The sequence below is a fragment of the Hylobates moloch genome, unplaced genomic scaffold (assembly GCF_009828535.3).
Source record: "Hylobates moloch isolate HMO894 unplaced genomic scaffold, HMol_V3 SCAFFOLD_5, whole genome shotgun sequence".
Lineage (NCBI taxonomy): Eukaryota > Metazoa > Chordata > Mammalia > Primates > Hylobatidae > Hylobates > Hylobates moloch.
The window spans coordinates 135,138,627-135,160,308 of record NW_026652280.1 but is presented as its reverse complement, the minus strand read 5'-3'; the positions used below and the strand labels follow the sequence as shown (position 1 = coordinate 135,160,308).

The 21,682-nt window shown below is 37.6% G+C and overlaps 1 protein-coding gene and 1 pseudogene across 3 annotated transcripts in view; one reads left to right on the top strand and one right to left on the bottom strand.

Annotated features, from left to right (window-relative positions):
* Positions 1–21,682, bottom strand: part of HFM1 (helicase for meiosis 1) — a 215,633-nt gene that overhangs the window by 124,078 nt on the left and 69,873 nt on the right. For 2 of the 3 annotated variants that reach the window (XM_032155383.2, XM_058439583.1), the window contains exons 2-3: positions 5,103–5,200; positions 388–500 (exon numbers count right to left, since the gene is read on the bottom strand). In XM_032155383.2, the coding sequence (XP_032011274.1) occupies positions 388–500; positions 5,103–5,200 (211 nt within the window). Of the gene's footprint in view, positions 1–387; positions 501–5,102; positions 5,201–8,855; positions 8,895–21,682 lie in introns of those variants that run through there. The other variant, XM_032155384.2, reaches the window with a different exon arrangement.
* On the top strand, positions 17,319–17,455 carry LOC116470138 (U2 spliceosomal RNA; annotated as a pseudogene).

The following is a 21,682-nucleotide window of genomic DNA, read 5'->3' as shown; positions in this document are numbered from 1 at the left end:
CACTGCAACCTCTGCCTCCTGGGTTCAAGCCATTCTCCTGCCTCAGCCTCCTGAGTAGCTGGGACTACAGGTGCACACCACCATGCCTAGCTAGTTTTTTTGTATTTTTAGTAGAGATGGGGTTTCACCATATTGGCCAGGCTGGTCTCGAACTCCTAACCTCGTGACCTGCCCACCTCGGCATCTCAGACTTTCTAATTCTTCCTTTAACTTCTGAGTATCTCAAATTTCTGAAATCAATACCCAATATGAGTATACATATTTTGGGGGCATATGCATTATTTTGATACATGTATACACAACATATAACAATCAAATCAGGGTTTTTAAAAAATATTGCCATGAACTGTACGGGTTTGGCTTCAAAACAAATATGTGATAATTTACCTAACAGTTTATGACTTTCTAATTCTTCCTCTAACTCCTGAGTATCTGGAATTTCTGAAATCAATGGAGCAGGAGGGAGAAACCAATCCAATGACTTTTCATTGTCTGGATGGCTATATAAAATATAAAAATGTGAGTATATATGTTAATAAAGATATAACATGAGAAGCTATGTATTTATTAAACATTACTCAGACTCTTAAACATCCTATAAATTAACTTTCTGTCAGCACTTTGATCTATCCCCATACAGCAGTGTTCTCAACCTTTTACCCTTATGTATCATAGGATTAATGATACTGCTGTGTGAGATATGCTACCTAAATAATGGCAATAACTCTATCTCCTTTTCTCCAATTCAAATACCAGTAACAGGAATCTTAAATCTGCTCCAATATAAAAACGAAGTAGTAAATCATTCTCAAACTTTAGCATTTTAACTATTACAAGTAACAAATTACTTGACATATCTCACAACTAATCGTGGGTCATCAATGTGTAAACGACACCATTACTGGTATTCCAGAGCTGGGATCCCCAACCCTGGGGCCTCAGACTGATGCTAGCCTGTTAGGAACCCAGCTGCACAGCAAGAGGTGAACACTGGGCAAGTAAGCATTAGTGCCTGAGCTCTGACTTCTGTCAGATCAGCAACGGCATTAGATTCTCACAGGAGTGCGAGCCCTATTGTGAACTGCACATGAGAGGGCTCTACGTTGCATGCTCCTTATGAGAATCTAATGCCTGATGATCTGAGGTGGAACAGTTTCATCCCAAAACCATCTGTGGAAAAACTGTCCACAAATTCAGTCCCTGGTGCCAAAAAGTTTGGGGACCATTGTTCTAGAGTATTCCTATAACATTATAATGTCCTAACCTAAATATTCTTAGTCCAAACCATCTACAAACTACAGAAAAATCCAAGAAATCATTTGAAACTGATGACCTCTTTATAACCTATAGTAATTGATATTTTTGCCAATTACTGTTGGCATCATTAACTATCCCTCCTCATCTTTCAACTGTGATTGTGTTAACTGATACTGCTTTAATGGTTCCTTTCCCATCAAAGTTGACTTGTTCTTCATTAGGACAAAAAGATAAGTGTTAGGTGACAGGAAATAAAGTTGAGAAAAGCATCATATATTTTGTCTATACCAAGTCCCAAAGATTTTATGATCTAGTCATTTAGGATATTACTCTCTCTAAAGTGAGAGACTCAGTCTTTTACTTTTCTGTCTCACAGAGCACCTAGCACAAAGCTTTACTTACCACATTTTCCAAGTAAAAAATCTACAACACATTATCTGGCAACGTCTAACAGACTGTTTAATAACAGGCCAGATCTTTTAAAATTTAGTACTATGTCAGAGGGTCCCCAAGATCACCCCCAGTTCAATATACCCTAAAATGACTCATAAGACTCAGCATGTAGTGCTACTCACGGCTACCAGGACGAAGTCCAAGGAAAACCAGGCATGAGCTTTCAAGAGTCTTCTCCCAGCAGACTCTGCAGGAGGCACTTAATTATCTCAGTAATGACTTAGGACAATACCCATGAAATGTTGCCAAAGAAGGGAAGCTCTTCAGGGACCCAATGCCCAGGTTTTTATTGGGGGCTAACATTAACATAAGCATCCCCTGTCTAGCACACACCTGAATTCCAGAATCTCAGAAAAAAAGCAGGTGTTCAACATTAATCATATTATTTGTATAAACAGTTTACACATAGTAAGCCACTGTTGTCAGTTAATGGAGGGGATCTTCCTGAAATCTAAGTTCTCAGACTCTAGCCAAAGCCACCCTTGCAAACTGGCCTTTTCAAGAACAGCAGTTTAGGTCTGCTTTATTAACTCTTTTCTACACAAGGACTATTTCAGAAAATCCAAGAAAGAGGAATAATAGCGGTACTATTCTGCCTCTTAATAAAATCAAATCTTCCTTATAATTTCCCAATTTTTTTCCAGAGGTGACATCATCATCCCAGTCACCCAGAATCCAAACCATAGTATCTTTTTTACTAACTATATCTAGATACATATTAGGTCTTATTGTATATTCCTTGTAATGCTTCTTAAATTCATCATTTTCTTTGTGTTTCCATGGTCATTATCATAATCAAGGCTCTTACTAGCTTGTCTTAACTGCCCTCACTGCCTCCAGGTTTCTCTCTAATATATTTTACAAGTTCTTACCATATTCATTTGGAATTGTTTTCATTACATTACTCCATTCAAAATTCTTCAATGGCTTTCAAATATTGCCAAACTTCCTAGTGGTCTTAGACCACCTTATAGTTTTAACTCTCCTACACATATCTTACAGTCCAAACTAAACTGAACTCCCTGTTGTATAACAAATAGATAATGCATTCTCTCCTCATCTTTTTTTTTTTTTCCCTCCTGAGACAAGAGTCTCACTCTGCCACCCAGGTTGGAGTGCAGTGGCCAGATCTCGGATCACCGCAACCTCCACATCCTGGGTTCAAGCGATCCTCATGCCTCAGCCTCCCCAGTAGCTGGGATTACAGGCATATACCACCATGTCCGGCTAATTTTTGTATTTTTAGTAGAGATGGCGTTTCACCATGTTGGCCAGGCTAGTCTCAAACTCCTGGACTCAAGTGATTTGCCGACCTCAACTTCCCAAAGTGCTGGGATTACAGATGTGAGCCACCGTGGCTGGTCACTCCTCGCCCTCATTCAAAGATATTTACTCAGCTTACCCCTGTGCCCTGCCCCACTCGATATCTACGTGCAGAAGTTCTACTATTTTATTCATTCATTAATCCATTCAGTAATTATTTACTGAGTACTATGTGCCAGGTATTGTTCTAGGCACTAGAGCTTATATTCAAAGGCTGGCTCAAATCCTACCTTTTCCAAGAAATCTCCCTAGGTTCCCAAAGATTTTCTCCTCCCTTCTTCTTATAGAGGGAACCTATAATATGTATTATAGTCTGCCTTGAGCTGTGTGAATGTACAGATAGATAACAGAGAGAAACAGAGAAGTAGATGGATAGCTTTGACAGATAGATATTTGATATTCCCTCTAGATTATAAATATCTAGTTTTATTTTTATGTCCATTTACATCAGCAGTACTTAGCAAAGTCCTTTACATAATTTCAATAAATAATTGTTGATTTAATTCAATGGCTTTTAACCCACAGTGAATTATATCCAAAATCCTTATTCCAGCATTTAACGCACATCACCATCTAACCTCAACTTAGAATTTCTAACTTTATGTCCCAATGTTTCTCCTTCATGAATTGTCTATTCCAGGAAACTTCTCTACCTGTTATCCCTTAAAAGTACCATGAATTGTCCTATCTCCATTCTTTTTCTCTTGCTCTAACACTCTGCCTTCAAATGTCCACTTCTTCTCTTTCTATAGGAATTATCAAATCCTTCAAAGCCTCCTGAAGTCTCCCTCTACTACCCAAAAAGCCTGACCTGACTGTGTACTCCAAGACGACCTTCCTTCCAAGTCTGAAATTTCATTGCATGAACATATGCTTGTCCTTTGCTTTGCACATATTTTTGACCGTATTTTCAGAAAAACAACCATGTTACAAAATTTGCATCGGCCAGACCTGATTAACACATGTTGCCCCAGTTGGATGTGCTCTTTCGCTCTCAAAAGTGTCCCAGTATAGATGATTATTTACATGGTCATATTACTTATTAATGTCTTTCCATTTGTGTGTTTAATCTCCTCAACTAGATTTTAAGTACTTTGTAAGTAAAAGTCTGTTTCATCCTTTTTATAACCCTTTCAACTTTCAATCACTATTTGAATGAACAAGTAAAATAATGAGGCAATAAATATACCTCATTAAAATAGGATAATACAATACACTAAAAATACATAGAAAATTCAAAATTGAACAATGCACATGAAAATCCATAAAAGTCAGTATTTAACATACTACCTACTCTCTAGTCTTGTTTTCTTTGGTCTCACATCTTTATTCCCTCCCCTACTTCCTGCCAGCACTTAAAGTGCCTATCATACTTTGCCTTTGGCATACTGTCCATTCTGTTTCCAAATGGTGACATCATTCCTTGTCCTGAGCTACTCTTTGAGCATTATTTCCCATTTTTAGCTTGGCCAAAAATAATCCGAACAAACCAGAAATGCAAATAAATGCAAGCCAAATAGGCAAGAATCTATTTTTTTTTTTTTTTTTTTTTGATACAGAGTTTCACTCTGTTGCTCAGGCTGGAGTGCAGTGGCGCCATCTTGGCTCACTGCAACCTCCGCCTCCCGGTTTCAAGCGATTCTCATGCCTCAGCCTCCCAAGTAGCTGGGATTAGAGGCATGCGCCACCAGGCCCGGCTAATTTTTTTGTGCTTTTAGTAGAGACAGGGTTTCACCATGTTGGCTAGGCTGGTCTTGAATTCCTGATTTCAGGTGATCCACCCGCCTCAGCCTCCCAAAGTGCTGGGATTACAGGCGTGAGCCACAGCGCCTGGCCCAAATCTGTTCTATTTTTAAAACCATAACATTTAAGATGTTAAACTTCAGTTACTCCCCTATACTACTGGTAAGAGAATTCCATGTTTGTAAATTCCAAATATGTAACTGAAATATCGTTCTGTTGATTCCTCATTATTGTGTATTTACCAGAGAGAAAACTAAAACTCACCCAAATTCAAAAAATCCTAAAGTAATATACTATGTTATCAATCTTTAAGGGAGATTACTTACTTTTCAACGTCATCTGGTTTTTCAAAAAACAAATTTTCCAAAGAAAACAAGCAATCATTTGATTTCAGCATTGTTGAAAACTGGACTTCGTCATAAATCTACAAAATACGGAAAAAGTAGTTTATATTTTATTTATAAAGATGTAGAAAAATATTTCTGTATAATCACTAATTTTCCAGTCTCCTGTAAAATATAACTACAGACTATCCTTCCAGCTTCATCGTCTGCAACTTCCTTCAAAGCACCTCAATATTCACATACATTATTCTGTTTTCCACTCATTCACGGATTCACACTTGCTCCCTTCTCTTCATAGTGCTCCAATGCTTGGAATGTGTTTTCTGCCATTCTCCAACTGGCAAATTCCTATCCATCCTTCATGTTATAGGTCACATGTCATTTCTTCTTCAAAGGCTTTTCTGAATTTGTCTTCTTCCTCAAGGCAGAATTAATGTCTCCTTGGGCTCTTACTACTTTGTTCACACCATTATTTTCGAGTTAGGACAGCACATTTTATTGTGAATATGTGCACCTCTAACAATATACTATGTACATACGCAGGGATTTGCTTCAAAATAAAGGGGAGAGATGAAGGAGTATTGAAATAATATTGACGATGAGTTGATCACAGCTAAAGCTATGTAATAGGTACATGGGGTTCATTATAATATTTTTTCATATGTTTGAACTTTTTCAAAATAAAAAAATTACAAGTTTAACACATGCATATTTACATTTATATTAGATAATGCATATACTACATATGTTTACATTCTTTCTTAAAAGATAATTTTTGCACTCAGAGATATTATCTAAACATAAAGGATAAAAACATTCAGCAGTGGCCACCTTGGAACATAACAAAAATCTGGGGCTGAACAAAGATGCAAATATGATTTAAAAAAAAAAACAACTAGTCTCTAGATACATACATTGCTCCCATTAGAATTATTTTTCCCTGCATATCCTATTTTCTAAATTCTTAAACATCACAGAACATTCTATATGACAAACCATAAAATCAGACGAACAAATTGTAAAACATAAATCACATTTCTGTTTCTTCTGTTTTAGTTAATACATTGTAAATTTGTCCTCAAGATAGAAACTACAATCAAAGAAATTGTATTAATGCCATCTAGTGGAGAAATACACATTACTAAGTCAGATTATCTCTCTCCAATTTTGAATCCTCCTTGATGTGGGGATGAGATACAAATGGGAGTGATATGGGGAAGGGAGAATGTTTCCACATACACCGCTTGACAAATGCTACTGTATGAGAACTAAATCTGTATATATACTTTAGGGCTGTTCTTACTGATATAGAATATTGTGGGGTTTTCGCTGTTTTCGTTATTGGGTTCTTCCCCCTTCCATCTGTTTAATGTAATTGCCCTCTTCATTTTTCTCTATCTATTAATCCATTACCAACAAAAACAAGTAGTAAAAATGACACAAACTAGTCTGGTTCTATAAATGTCTAAAACAATTTGACTATACAAAAAATAGAAGCCTAGGATAATAGGGCAGGAGGTAGAGGGAGTCATTCAGAAATATGCAAAGTCTTTAACTGCTTTAAGTAAACAATTACAGAACTTGAAAACAATTATCTGAAAAAGTATAAATGAAAATGTTAATCATGTTTTTATATTGCCCAAAAAGTAACAAATAAAATGTTCCCTTTCTAGTTTTAGGAAAACTATGTTCAAACAAAAGAAACTTTTTCTAAAATAAACCTCACCAGACCAGTTTCATATGGCTTTGCTACCTCAGAATTTAAGTCGAAAATCTTAAGGCTAACACTTTTATACACTTGAATACTTTCTTCCCAAAGCAACTACAAATAGACAACAGAACTATAAATTTAAAACATTTGGGAAGAAAAGTGTTGCATAAACTGACAAAAACCTCCTATACAAACAGCAAATATTTTCAGAAGAATTTTTGATTTCTAGTTCTAGCATACAAGAATATAACTTGTTTGGGTTCAGAATAAAAATATCATGTACGTATTTTAGTTCTTATATGGTCCTATGAAAAAAACACCCCTTATCTAAAACTGCATCCTCTCATCCTGCATTATTTTTCTTCATAGCATGAATTGATAACTAACATTATAGTATATGCTTAGTTTTTTATTATGTTTCTCCCTTTAGAGCAAGCAAGGACTTTTTGCTCACTAATGTGTTCTAATAACCCAGAATAGTGCCTGGCACACAGTAAATGGTCCATAAGAATGTATTGTGGAATAAATGCGTTAGCAATAACCAGTTTATAAAAATAGTGTTAAATAAGAATAATTTTCTGTTAACTTAGAAACTTAAAATTTGACCCCCAATCTTCAACGTTCAGTTTAAAAATGTGAAATTTTTTTCTAGTTCAGGATTTATGTAAATAAAATCATGAAGGTTCTAAAAGATGATGAATTTAGCACTTTCATTATGTAAATAAATCTTTTTTTAAAAAAAGAAACACAGGTCCTAAAACGGACCTTGCTACAGTTCAGTATGAGTTTGGATGTGAGGGGATGCTATTTCAAATTAATTAAAGTTCTAGGTTTAGATTCAGATTTTCTAAGTTCCTATTATTTATTACTAAAGTTTTAATTTCAGCATGTGGCACAAAATTAGATTGCCAAACACAATAAACAATATCATCCCAGGTAGTTTTATTTTTAAGTGTCTGCTCTGCTATAATCACTGTTAAAATACTTAAACTATTTTTGAGTCTACATAATTTGCGGGGCAGACCTTCTCTAGTTATATCAATGACAATCTCTAGTTAAATATTAATACAACTAGATACAATTAATCTCTAGTTATATTAATGACAATTCACCATTTTGTCTTCTGTAATCTTATTGTATAAAATTATTGTATTGTATACAATTATTGTATAAACTTATTGTATAAATTTGCAGGCCTATTACTTATTTCTTACAATTTTTACTCAGAAATATACTCCTTATTTTAAAAGTACAGAAACTCAGATATAAATTGTTGATTTGCTAGAAATTTTTGTGAGTTAAGGAAGAAGTAGGGACCAACATTTACGGGAATAACCGACCGTCACAAATAACTGCAGAGAATTTGACAAAGAAGGAAAAATCAATGGGAACAAATTACTTCGAGGCTCGGCCTGGGAAAGGACCATACAACTGTCGGAGCCCCAGATCTCACCCCCTCTCCCCCGGCACCAACGGGGCTGGAAGGGTCCGGCTGGGGAACGGATCAGCACCTAAAGCAAAATAACAGCTCTGTGGATTAGGGCCCCGAGAGTGGCGCAAGAACGGGGCGCTCGGGCGCGTCACTCCACACCCAGGTTCCCGTTTCCTCCCACCGCTGTGAAACCCGCGGCTCAGACAGATGGGTACGTCCCCCCAGCGCTCGCTCAGGGGGCGCCACACACCAGAACCCAAGACACAGGAACCGAACACCAATCAGCCGACTCTAGGGGCGGGCCGGACGCCCAGCCAGTCCCACCCCACGGGGAGCTGGGCCCGCCCTGCGCCCTAGCGCGCCTCAAGCCTCACTGCTTTCTGACTGGAAACGCGGCTGAGGCGCCTGGCGCGGGTCCGCGGCCTGGAGTCGGCTGGTGACCAACAACTCGCCGCGCCCGTCCGCTGCCTACCCGGCAGACGGCTCTAGAGATCGACTGCTGCTCGGACGGCTCGGCTGGGTCCCCACTTCCCCGCGGGCGTCGGACCCCGGTCTCCACTTTCCCCGCGGGCGTCCAGGCCCCACTCCTCACCTCCCTGCGGGCAGCTCCTAGGCCAGTCGAGCGCCGATTCATCAGCCCCTCGGAGGACCCCCAGCCTAGCTAAGCCGAGCTCCAAGCAATGGATCGCCCTAGCCCCCAACCCCTCCCTTCCTACCTTTTTTTCTCCGAAAGTTTATAACTGGTTTTGAATATATCTCTTGCAGTTTACTGTGTCTATTCTCGTTAAATACAGCTCCTAATCCTGGGTTCTAAGGGTCTACTAAACGGTACCCTTTCCCTAAGCTAACCTGCTTCTCTACCCCCACAACCACCACTCCACAAACATACCCCAACCTGCCTTTCTCATAAAAGTTAGCCAGGCCTCAGCTCTGGGATTTCCAGTCTCTTCGTACCTAAAAAGTGTTTTACCTGTATTATTTATAAAATATCACCGTGGCACTCATGAGGTCAGTATTACTGAGGAACTTGATTCAGAAATAAAGTTAAATTTCAGAAATAAATGTTCTAAAACACAATGATATTTAAATATGTTTAGCCAACATGAATTTATAAAAACAGGGCAATAATGTGTTCTTAGGCTGTAAACACGAACAAACTATAAGTTATCCTTTTAAGTTTCCTTAGAATTGTCCTCTGAAGATTTGGCAGGGAATGTTTTGTAGATGATAAAATAGCAACGAATCAATGATGCTTTTCTTGCAGAGACATTTATCTTTCCTTTGGAAACCCCCACCTGTGACATCTAGGGCCAACCTACTGCTGTCTGACTGCCCTATTCCTGTCCTCTTTTTTCCTTGCAGTTCTACTGTTCTTTAGCTATATGACCTTGGAAAAGACCCAACCTTTAAGTCTTAATTCTTCATCCTCAGTGATACTAATAAGCTCTAACTCCTAGATACTGCTGCAAGGGTTAAATAAAATAATACTTGCAGTAGTCCTACTACACAGTAAATGTTCATGAATATTAATTTCTTTCACCTTCTCTGAAATGTAAAATTATTCCAGTAATTGGATAAGCCAGTTATTTGGATACTGATAAAATAACAAGTCTTTGTCTCTTGGAGAAAATAACATTTTGACTGCATAAACTATTCTTAATAGAAAGGTTGAATTATCATTCCTCTCAAAAATACTGGAGAGGAAAGTTACTTTCCATAGACTGCATAGAGGAAAATAACAAAACAGTGCATTTGTTATAGTGAACCCCTGAATGTGTTGAAATTCATACGTTGAATTCTAACCCCCGATGTGATGATATTTGAACGTGGGACTTTTGGGAGGTAATTAACTCAAAAGGGTAGAGCCTTCATGAGTAGGATTGTGCCCTTTTAAGAGGCCAGAGAGTTAGCTCGCTCTTTTTCTACGATGTGAGGATACAGGAGGACAGTATCTGCAAGCCAGGAAGGAGGCCCTCACCAAACACCGGATCTGCCTGCACTGTGACCTTGGACTTCTCAGGCACCAAAATTGTGACAAATCTTTGCTGTTTAAGCCACCCAGCCTATGGTAATTTGTTATAGCAGCTTGAACTAAGATAGGGTTTCAGTGATAGAATTGTAGAATTGAGCAACAGGCAGGTACAGGGGGAGTCTTACTGTCAAAGCACACAGTAGCAAATGGCCACCATGTTCATAAACAAAAAACATTCATTCGTTCATTCACTCACTCACTCATTTATTCAAGAATCTGTGGGGAATCTATACAGCCTTACTTTGTCTTAAAATAATGTAATAAAAATGCCAAAGCTTCAGTTTTTAAAAGGAAGCCTCAGGACAGTGATAAAGTTACTAAAAATCCCATTTTAGGGGGAGGGATTACCATGGTTTTTAGTAATGTTGCCACATTTCTCAAGAAAACATTTTAATCCTAAAGATTTAATTTTACAACCAGTGCAACAACGTTATAAGCAATCCTCCAAATTGAATAACATAACTAACATTTGAAATATAGTCTTCCCGATCAGCTTCTAGCATGACTGCATAAAGAGCTTTGCTATCTCACTTCTCAGTGAAACTGGTGAAAATTCTAGAAAAATGACTCAGACCCTCTGGAAATGATCCTAAGGGCAAACAGCAAAAGAAGAAACATCTCTTCAAGAAAGACATACAAAAATTTGGTAAGAAAGGCAAGGGTCTGTGGTATTTTATCCAAGACTCCCAAGTCCCAGCTTAGTGAGACAGGCTCCATTCTAGACAACTGCAGCCAAGAATACAGAGCTCTCTCTGCACCCAGCTCCCACTAGAAGGCGCGCTTTCTTTCTTTCATTGTGGTAAAACATGCATAATATTTATAATTTTAACCATATATAAATGTATAATTCAGGGACATTAAATACACTCACAATGTTGTATAACCATCACTCTTATCCATACCCAAAACTTTTTCATTATCCCCAATAAGAAATTTGTGCCCATTCAGGGAGGGGAACATCATATACTGGGGCCTGTTGGGAGGTGAGGGGCTGGGGGAGGGATAGCATTGGGAGAAATACCTAATGTAAATGACGAGTTGATGGGTGCAGCAAATCAACATGGCACATGTATATCTATGTAACAAACCTGCACGTTGTGCACATGTACCCCAAAACTTAAAGTATAAGAGAAAAAAAGAAAAGAAATTTCTGCCCATTAAACAGGAACTCCTCCTTCTCCCCTTTCCCTAATTCCTGGTAACCTCTATTCTACTTTCTATTTCTATGAGTTTACCTATCCTAAGTACGTCATATAAGTGGAATCATACAATATTTGTTCTTCTATTTCTGGATTATTCACTTAGCATAATGTTTTCAATGTTCATCCATGTTGTAGCATGGATCAGAATTTTACTCCTTTTTAAGGCTCAGTAATATTCTATTGTATTTATATACCACAATTTGTTTATCCATTTGTAATCCTGGCTAAGGGACATTTGAGTTGTTTCCACATTTCCACCTTTTGACTATTGTGAATAATGCTTCTATGAACATTCGTGTGTAAATATCTCTGTTCAAGTCCCTGCTTTCAATTCCTTTGGATATGTACCTAGGAGTGGAATTGCTGGGACATATGGTAATGCTATTACAGCCAATGCCATGAGTTCTAGCTGATATATCCAACATAACCAAAATTTTCTTTACTTTGTAATGTCCACATCTTTTACACTCTGATTAGTCAGTAGAAATTGATATTGAAAAATTAGTCTCAGCCTGGGCAACACGGCGAGACTTCATCCCTACCAAAATTTTAAAAACTAACCAGGCGTGGTGGTGTGTGCCTATAGTCCTAGCTGCTTGGCAGGCTGAGGCAGGAGAATGGCTTGAACCAAGGAATTCCAGGCTGCAGTGAGCTGTGATCCCACCACTGCACTCCAACCTGGGCAATAGAGCAAGATCCTGTATCTAAAAAAACAAGAAAGAAAAAAGAAAAATTAGTGTTGATGGCTCTAGAGAAGCAGGAACCAAGAAATGTTGAGGTTTCAAGACTATTTCTGCAGGTGACAGCCGGAAATGTGTTGTGTTTTTTATTGTCAGATTTGGACAAGAAACAGTGAAGAGATCATTTGGGAAGAATCTAAGAATTACAAAATTAATTTCTGAGAAAAAAAAACAGAAAAAAGGAAATAAAGGTAGTTTGATATGATGGGATTCTCAGGAGGAAAGAAAAGTTTAGGGAGTTAGGCCCAATTCAGTAGATACTTAAATAACAAAAGGAAGACTGAATTAAGCACAAACCAAAAAAAAAAAATCTTTTTGCTCCTTTCTTTTTCTTTCTTTCTCTTTTCTCTCTTCCTCCCTTCCTCCCCTTCCTTCCTTCCCTCCCTCCCTTCTTTTTACCCCTTCCTTCCTTCCTTTCTTTTTTTTTTTTTTTTTTTTGAGACGGAGTCTTGCTGTCTCCCAGGCTGGAGTGCAGTGGCACGATCTCGGCTCACTGCAGGCTCCGCCCCCCAGGGTTCACGCCATTCTCCTGCCTCAGCCTCCCGAGTAGCTGGGACTACAGGCGCCCGCCACCTCGCCCGGCTAATTTTTTGTATTTTTAGTAGAGACGGGGTTTCACCATGTTAGCCAGGATGGTCTCGATCTCCTGACCTCGTGATCCGCCCGCCTCGGCCTCCCAAAGTGCTGGGATTATAGGCGTGAGCCACCGCACCCGGCCCTTCCTTCCTTCCTTTCTTTATTTCTCTTTCTTTCTTTCTTTCTTTCTTTCTTTCTTTCTTTCTTTCTTTCTTTTCTTTCCTTTCTTTCCCTTCCTTCCTTCCTTCCTTCCTTCCACCACACCTGGCCCTTTCTTTCTTTCCTTTTCTTTTCTTTTCTTCAGGGTCTTGCTCTGTTGCCCAGGCTAGAGGGCAATTATATGATGGCTCACTGTAACCTCTTGGCTCACCATAACCTCAACCTCCTGGGCTCAGGCAATCCTCTTGCCTTAGCCTCCCTAGTAGCTGGGACCACATGTACATACCACCACACCACACCCTACTAATTTTTAAAAAATTATTTTTATTTTTTGTAGAGATGAGATCTTGCTATGTTACCCAGGCTGGTCTCAAACTCGTTGCCTCAAGCAATCTGCCCACCTTGGCCTCCCAAAGTGCTCAGATTACAGGTGTGAGCCACCATGCCTGGCCAGGATAATTTTTCTTTAGGAAAGATTTAGTAAGTACGTATGTAACCAAGAACATAATGACATAAATTGATTAGAAAGCAATTCCTTGAGTTCCAAATGGCTAAGGAGAGTGTTTAATGGTGTTGTATAAGATCCTATACTCTTATTTCAGGAAATCTGTTTTTTTTTTTTTCTTTTCAGGCAGAAATTGACTCCTCCTACCAAAATGAATTTAAAATATTTTCTGCTCTCCAAAGTCAAGAATGTTGATCCTAATAGAACTGCCAGACAGGGTGTTCCAATTAGGCCTAGAACCAATGCACCATACAACGACAGCCAGCTAAGGTATATTACAAAGAACATAAGCTTTCCATAGAAATCAGTTGAGAAAGATTCAGCATTCAATGGCTGTTCTTTGTACTTGACTGTGTAAGTAGATTCTAAAATGTGTTAACACAAACCCTGAACTAGGAAGCAAACATCCCAGTACATAAACTTGAGGACAAAGGGAAATATTCCACACCAGCATAGATTATTTCCTAAGTAAAAATTAATGCCAGTTTCTTCAGGAGGAGTATGTGGGGACTCATAACCAGTGTATGCATGTTTTATGGTTAGTTGTATTCAGGTTTGTGAGGCAAACTATACATACTTCACATTGAGTATACTAGGTTTAGTCATTCTTAGCAAATTCTTTCGCCATTATTATAAAGTCCCCATATAGGCCGGGCGCGGTGGCTCAAGCCTGTAATCCCAGCACTTTGGGAGGCCGAGGCGGGCGGATCACGAGGCCAGGAGATCGTGACCATCCTGGCTAACACGGTGAAACCCCGTCTCTACTAAAAATACAAAAACTTAGCCGGGCGTGTTGGCGGGCGCCTGTAGTCCCAGCTACTGGGGAGGCTGAGGCAGGAGAATGGCGTGAACCTGGGAGGCGGAGCTTGCAGTGAGCCGAGATCGCGCCACTGCACTCCAGCCTGGGGGACAGAGCAAGACTCCGTCTCAAAAAAAAAAAAATAAAAATAAAAATAAAAATAAAAATAAAGTCCCTGTATAAATAAGAATTAACATATTCCTTCAGGTAGTTGGTGTCTGGAGTAGACTTTACCTGACTATTATAATTAAGATCCTGGCATCCAGAATCTATATAAGATTGTATTAATGAAACATGCAACATATTATATCTTCAAAAAGATTATTTAAAGGAACTTTTAGAAGCCACTGACAGATATCTTCAAAAGATATTTAAATGTCAGAAATCGGAGTAGAAAACATACTTTTAAAAAAGCATTTTTGTTATGTTTTGTTTTTTGTCTCAGGCCAAAAAGTAATTGGCAGGATCTTGCAGCCATATGATCAAAGATTGATTAATATTATATATATATATAATATTATATATATATATATATATGTTGTCCAGAAATAAGACAGTTTCTACAGGTGATATTATTTTGTAGTTAATCAAGAGATATTGCAACGGTAAAATTACCAGTTAAGATACTGAACAAATTGATGTGTAGACAGAATAAGAAATAAGAAACACTATGTAGCAGTAGAAATAATGCATTTGTCTGGAATCCTTTCCAGGAAATGGGGAGAGGGAAGAGATGCTATCACAATCGGCAGATGATTATTCATTTGTGATATATGTTGAGTTGGGATGCATTTAAGCATGGGTTATCTCATGTTTAAATTTGTCAAAGCTTTGAGAAAGCACAGTACATACAATAGCATATATTTTAGCATCTTGAGTAAAAAGCATCTTGGAACAAAGTTGAGAGTGCTGTATACATGTCTACCCAGAGTCTGAAGCCACCACAAAGGGAAAGAGACACATCAGTTTTACACAAGAGCTGCCACCACCAATAATCACTAGAGAAAGAAAAAGGGATAAATTTTAACATTTTCTCTAGAACTTCTGGCTGCTCATGGCTTCCACCAGTCCTGAGAACATGAAATAGCTTTCAAGAGGGAGAGGGAGATGTTGAAGTGCAAAAGGAATAGAGTAGCTCTTTGGTAGGGAATGAGTGGTAAGGTTAGTACCCTCTCAGCCCAGTGCCCAGCACCCTAAGGGAGACACATTCGCATTCAGGGAGCAGTGGATGGAGCAAGATGCAGCAAGAGAAGCTGCAGGGACCAAGCTGTGGAGGAGAGGTGGCTTAAGCAATACTCACAGACCATTCCCTGGGCCTGGCCCCACTAAGCCTTCCAGAGTTGAGAATCCTGCCTTGGGTGAGATCTGCTAGCCTCAGAACAACATTTTGCCAGGGTAGACGCAGTGAAGCAGGCAGCAGAACTGTCACCATGGCTGCAGGGGCAGTTCTAGAACTAGGAGCTATGAAATCAACCAGGAATGTAAGCCTGGTTTATGAAAAGTATATGCTATTATGATGGTTAATTGAACTGATTGCTAAAACCAGGAGTTTGTCAAGCCCCTTTTCCTAGTTGTCAGCTGGGAAATCAGAGGGACTATTGAGTAGGGAGTGTCAGAGAATCTAGGATTGCAACAACTGGGACGTGTTCTCAGAGAAATAATGCTTCACGGTTTTTGGTAGGAAATGAGTTACCTGCATTGTTATTTGGCTTTGTCTAACTCAGATTAGTGGCCTATGAAACATCAGTGTCACAACAAAATTTAGTAGCACAGTTTAAAAGCATTTGCTCATTTAATGGATGGGGAAAATTTCTGAGAATTCATAAAAATGGTGTGTGTGCATGTGTGAATGAGTGGCTGAGGGTAGGTGCCTTGTATGTGTGTGTTATGGGGAGGGGAGGACAATGGCATGAAACCAAGCAGATGGAGAACATATTAGATACATATATTAGATGTATTAGAACATCATCCTTCCACTAGTAAATAGAGTAGTGTGGGTTAAAGCAAGTCCCAGTGAAAGAGTTCTGCCCAGAAACACAACTCAAAAGTGAAGGCTGAGGATTTAAGAAAAGACATGGAGACTGAGTGGGAATTAAAATCTCATAAGCCCAGAAAACAACGAGTAAGAGAGTATTAATATAAAAGTAAAATGAGTTAATGTATATTGGACATCTTTCAGATACCTGTGAAGTAAAAGAGCTATCAAACTGTAAGGTGTCATTGAACATTAAGAACTTGATCTTTATTCACCTATTTTATGTGTTTCTTAATTATCAGAAAATATAAACTTTGCTACCCCAGAAAAAAAATGACAGCATTAGCTCTGAAAAGGAGTCCTGCCAATTCCTGCAATTTGTGCTCAGACTGTCTATTCCATCCACACGTTAAGAATGAGCAAGTGGCTCACTCAAGTAGTAGGAAGCTTCTTTTTCCAGCAGGATGCTTTGTATCACAAGTCATTTGGGGGAAGTTTTGACAAAACAAGTTATTTTGTAGGCCATAAGGTATAATACTGGGGAGTTTAAACATATTTTTTTTTCTGGATAAAACTACCATTCACATGATTTAGCTGATATTTTCCCCAAATTGGGAAGTATCCTAGACATGAATATTTGATATCTAATACGGTGATTTTGCCTGAATTCCCCTATATGTGATCTCCAGCTCTTTCTACAAACCACACTATTTCCCTTGAACAGCAGTTAACACTGATTTTTGTTGTTACTTAAAGATTACAATCAGAAGAAGTGTATTTTTAAAATATCTGGCTTTGAACAAATTCCAATTTTATTTGTAATATCTACTGCTATCCAGAGTGGACTTAAAGCATAAAGATTTTTTCTTTCAACTTCACTCCCAAGTGACATGTTTCCCAACATATTCATATACACAAATCACATTAAAATATTTATAGCAAAGCATCCTCTAAACAGCTATTTCTCCCAACCTAACATCTGAGCTGCCATATGTTATGAATGTTTTGAACTCACAGAGATTTTGTAGCAAGTCACAAACCTGCATGGTCTGAAAGCACATGACTGCATCACTTCTCAGCCTTTTGGATAAGATCAAGTGCAGTATTTGTTCTTATTAGTTTAAAGCACATGACTGGAAAAATCTCCAACATCAGAAATTAGGGGCTAATGATACATATGCAAATAGAAAAATGGATACAAATTAAATACAAAGCTAAATGATTGTTTTCAAATCATACCAAATTTTTTTTTAATTTTCTATGATTACCCTAACATCTAAACCAAAAAATATTTTTAGGCCTCAGTAACTTGTGATTAGAATGTCTCAGTTGATTTGTATTTCTTAATTGAGAAAGTTTCTCAGAAGTTTCTTACCTATACTTTCATTTCTGAATACTAAAAATGAATAAAATCTTAGGTAAAATAAATAATTCCAACTCCCTCATTATATTGAGAAATATATAGTTATTGCTTTGCTTCATTGGCAGAGCCAGCAAACTCAAATTTCTATATACCCAGTCTCCTGCTCTTTCCACAAGCCATACTCTTCCCATTGAACAAGACTTAGCAGATTAACACTTGGAGTTTTGCATTTGGTTTATAAGGAATATTGACAACAAAGTGTTTTCGAAGGTGGGAAAATAGGAAAGTTAAAGAGCCTGGGACTTAAACAATATGTAAAAAAAAAAAAAAACAAGCTGGAGGATTGAGGAATGGTAGTATATAATACAGAGAAGAAAAGGCTAAAAAAATTGGCTCTTTTCAAATATTTGAGGGACTCGCAGTGGAATAAATATTCTTTGTTTATGCTTTTATAGGCGTGGTTTCAGAAGGCTGAACTAGTACCATTGAATTAGGGTTGTTATTGGGTGAGAAATAGATTTCAACTATGAAGAATTATATGAAAAAGGTTTTCCTGTTTTTTCCTTATAAAATTTATTGATGAATAATTTAGGTACAATAAACTGCATCTATTTAAAAGGCACAATTTAATGAGTTACAATAGTTACATATATCTGTGAAATCACCACCTTAACAACAAAAAAAATACAGAACATTTCTAGGAACCCCCCCCCGCCGCCCGCCAAATTTCTTCATTTCCTTTACAGTCAGTTGTTCCACCTGCCCTTGGCTGCAGGCAAACACTGATCTGCTTTTTTTTTTTTTTTTTTTTTTTGAGACGGAGTCTCGCTCTGTCACCCAGGCTGGACTGCAGTGGCGCAATCTTGGCTCACTGCAAGCTCCGCCTCCCGGGTTCACGCCATTCTCCTGCCTCAGCCTCTCCGAGTAGCTGGGACTACAGGCGCCCGCCACCACGCCCGGCTAATTTTTTGTATTTTTAGTAGAGACGGGGTTTCACCGTGGTCTCGATCTCCTGACCTCGTGATCCGCCCGCCTCGGCCTCCCAAAGTGCTGGGATTACAAGCGTGAGCCACCGCGCCCGGCTGCTTTTTATCATTATATAGTAGTTGTATTTTATATAAAAAGTATCATATATCATGTATTCTTTTGTGTCTGGTTTCTTTCATTTAGTCTAATGATTTTCAGATTTATCCCTATTGTTTTATATATGAGTAACTCATTTCTTTTGCTGAATATTATTCAATATCATTTAGTATGATTGGATAATACTATTCCATATATGAATATAATACACTTTTTAATCCATTCACTGGCTGATGGGCATTCAGGTTGTTTTCAGTTTGGAGTTATAGTGAATGACATTGCTATGAACATTTGTGTAAAAGTTTTTATATGGTCATATGTTTCCATTTACTTTGGGTATATACGTAAGAGTAGAATAACTAGATTATATGATAGGCATGTTTACCTTTTTAAGAAAGTTCCATATTGTTTTTCAGAGTAATTGTACCATTTTGCATTCCTGACAGCTGTGTTTGAGTTCCAGCTAATTCTGCTTTGCCAACACTTGCTTTGTCAGTCTTTTCCATTTTTTCTAATGGTTGTAATGGTATCTAATGATTAATAAAGCTGAGCATCTTTTCATGTACTCAATATCTTTTATAAAATGTTATTGAGGTGTCTTCTTACTGTTGAGTTGAGGTCTTTATCTAAATACCAGTCAGTCCTTTGTCAAATACATGACAGAGAGTATTTTCTCCCATACTGTGGCCTGTCTTTTCATTTTCTTAATAGTGTCTTCCAAAGAAAATATTTCATGCTGATGAAATCTAATTCATAAATTTTTTCTTTCATGATTCATTCTTTTTGTGTCTTAGTCTAAGAAATGTTTGCCTATGTCAAGTTGGTGAAGATTTGCACCTATCTTATTTTCCAGTAGTTTTGCAGTTTTAGCTTATCTTTAGGTCTGTCATCCATTTCAGCTAATTTTCCATATTATGTGACATAAGAGTAGATGTTCTTTTTTTCTTTTTGTTTGTATATAGACATCCAGATTTTCCAGCAGTTTGTTGATTTCATTTTCCCTTTGAATTGTTTTGGCAACTTCACTGAAAAATCAATCAGCCATATATGTGTGGTTCTATTTCTGGACTATAATTCCATTAATGTAAATATCTATATTTTTATCTTATTTTTATTTTTATACTTAAAGTGTATCTCCATATTTAGAGTACTTCCTTGTAGTCAGCAGATGGTCACGTCTGCTGTTTAATCTAGTCTGATAATCTTTGTTTCTTCATTGGAGTGTTTAGTCAATTTATATTTAATGTAATTATTGATATGGTTGGGTTCAGTCTACTATTTTATTAATTTTCTACTTGTCATCTCAGTTTTCATTTCTTCATTCTCCCTTTCCTGCCCTCTTTCAGATTATTAAATATTTCTTATATTTTAATTTGAATCTCTTAGTTTTTTTTTGTTTTTTTTTTTTTTTTTGAGATGGAATTTTGCTCTGTTGCCCAGGCTGGAGTGCAGTGGTGTGATCTCGGCTCACTGCAACCTCTGCCTCCTGGGTTCAAGAAATTCTCTGCCGCTAGGAGTTCGAGACCAGCCTGGCCAACATGGTGAAACATATGAAAAATACAACAGACAAATCAACCAACCAACCAAGCGACAACAAAACAGGTCTAACCTGGAGTCATACTCTAATTTTTTCTGTTTTCCTCCCTTTCTGATCCTTTATCCCACTTTCTTTTTCTTCCTCTTCCTTCTTCTTCTTTGTCAAATAGAGGATTGAGTTATTATCATTGATCCATACAAAGTCCCTCTCTCATTTATTTTCTTTAATTCCCACTCCCTATTTCTATTCCCCGTCTTCCCATGTGCAACCTTTCTAATATGTTTGATATACATCTTTTTGTTTGTACTTTTAAAAAATAAAAATAAAAAAATAAAAATAAATAATAAAGAAATTCTCTGCCTCAGCCTCCCAAGTAGCTGAGATTACAAGCGCCTGCCACCACACCTGGCTAATTTTTGTATTTTTAGTAGGGACAGGGTTTATGCTATCTTGTCCGGGCTGGTCTTGAACTCCTGACCTCGTGATCCACCCGCCTCGGCCTCCCAAAATGCTGGGATTACAGGCTTGAGCCACCGTGCCTGGCCTCTCTTCGCTTTTTAATCATACCTTTTCATAGCTTTTAAAGTAGTTGCTTTAGGTATTGCAATATATATCCTTAAACTTTTCACAGTCTGCTTAGAGTTAATATAGTACTTTTTGTGGCAATCTAGGTCTATTTACTCCCATTCCTGCCATAATTTATGTTATAGTTGTTCTATACATTACTTCTACATAATATTTTAAACCCCTCAAGGCAATGTTCTAATTTTTGCTTTTCAAAATTATATATATTTTAAAGAAACTAATAGAAAAAATAGTTTTCCACAGTTACCCACATATTTTGCATTTCTCATGCTTCTCATTTCTTCCTCCATACCAGAAGAAATAAATTGGTATGTATAATGTTTATGTACAATAAACTGCACCTATTTAAAAGATACATTTTAATGAATTATGACAGTTGTTTATATCAGTGAAATCACTACCTTAATAAAAATACAGAACAGGACCTATTTTAAGTCTTGTATATTACTAAAGTATTGGGCCAAGATATGTGATTTCCTTGAACACACCAAGACTTGTATAAAACGTTCTTTCTAGCTTTATTCAAAACCAAAAAGTAAGATTATCTTTCAGTATCTTACTCTATGTACTCTAAATCACAAAGTCTCATATTCTGTAACTAACAAGGCTACACTTTCAGTGTGTTAATATGAACTTTCAAACAAATTTTTAGGATTATTGCTTTACAAACTTACTGCAAAAAGGAACTTCTGCCTTCATTTCTTTATAGTAACTACATCGCTCCCAACTTTCAATGTATTTGCTTATTTATCATTAATAATTTGACTTAGAAAAGGAGGGAACAGAAAATCTTAAAGATATAGACTTAGAAATCTTGGTCGTTTAAAGATAAGTCAAAATTGGGGATAAAAATTCTCTGCAAC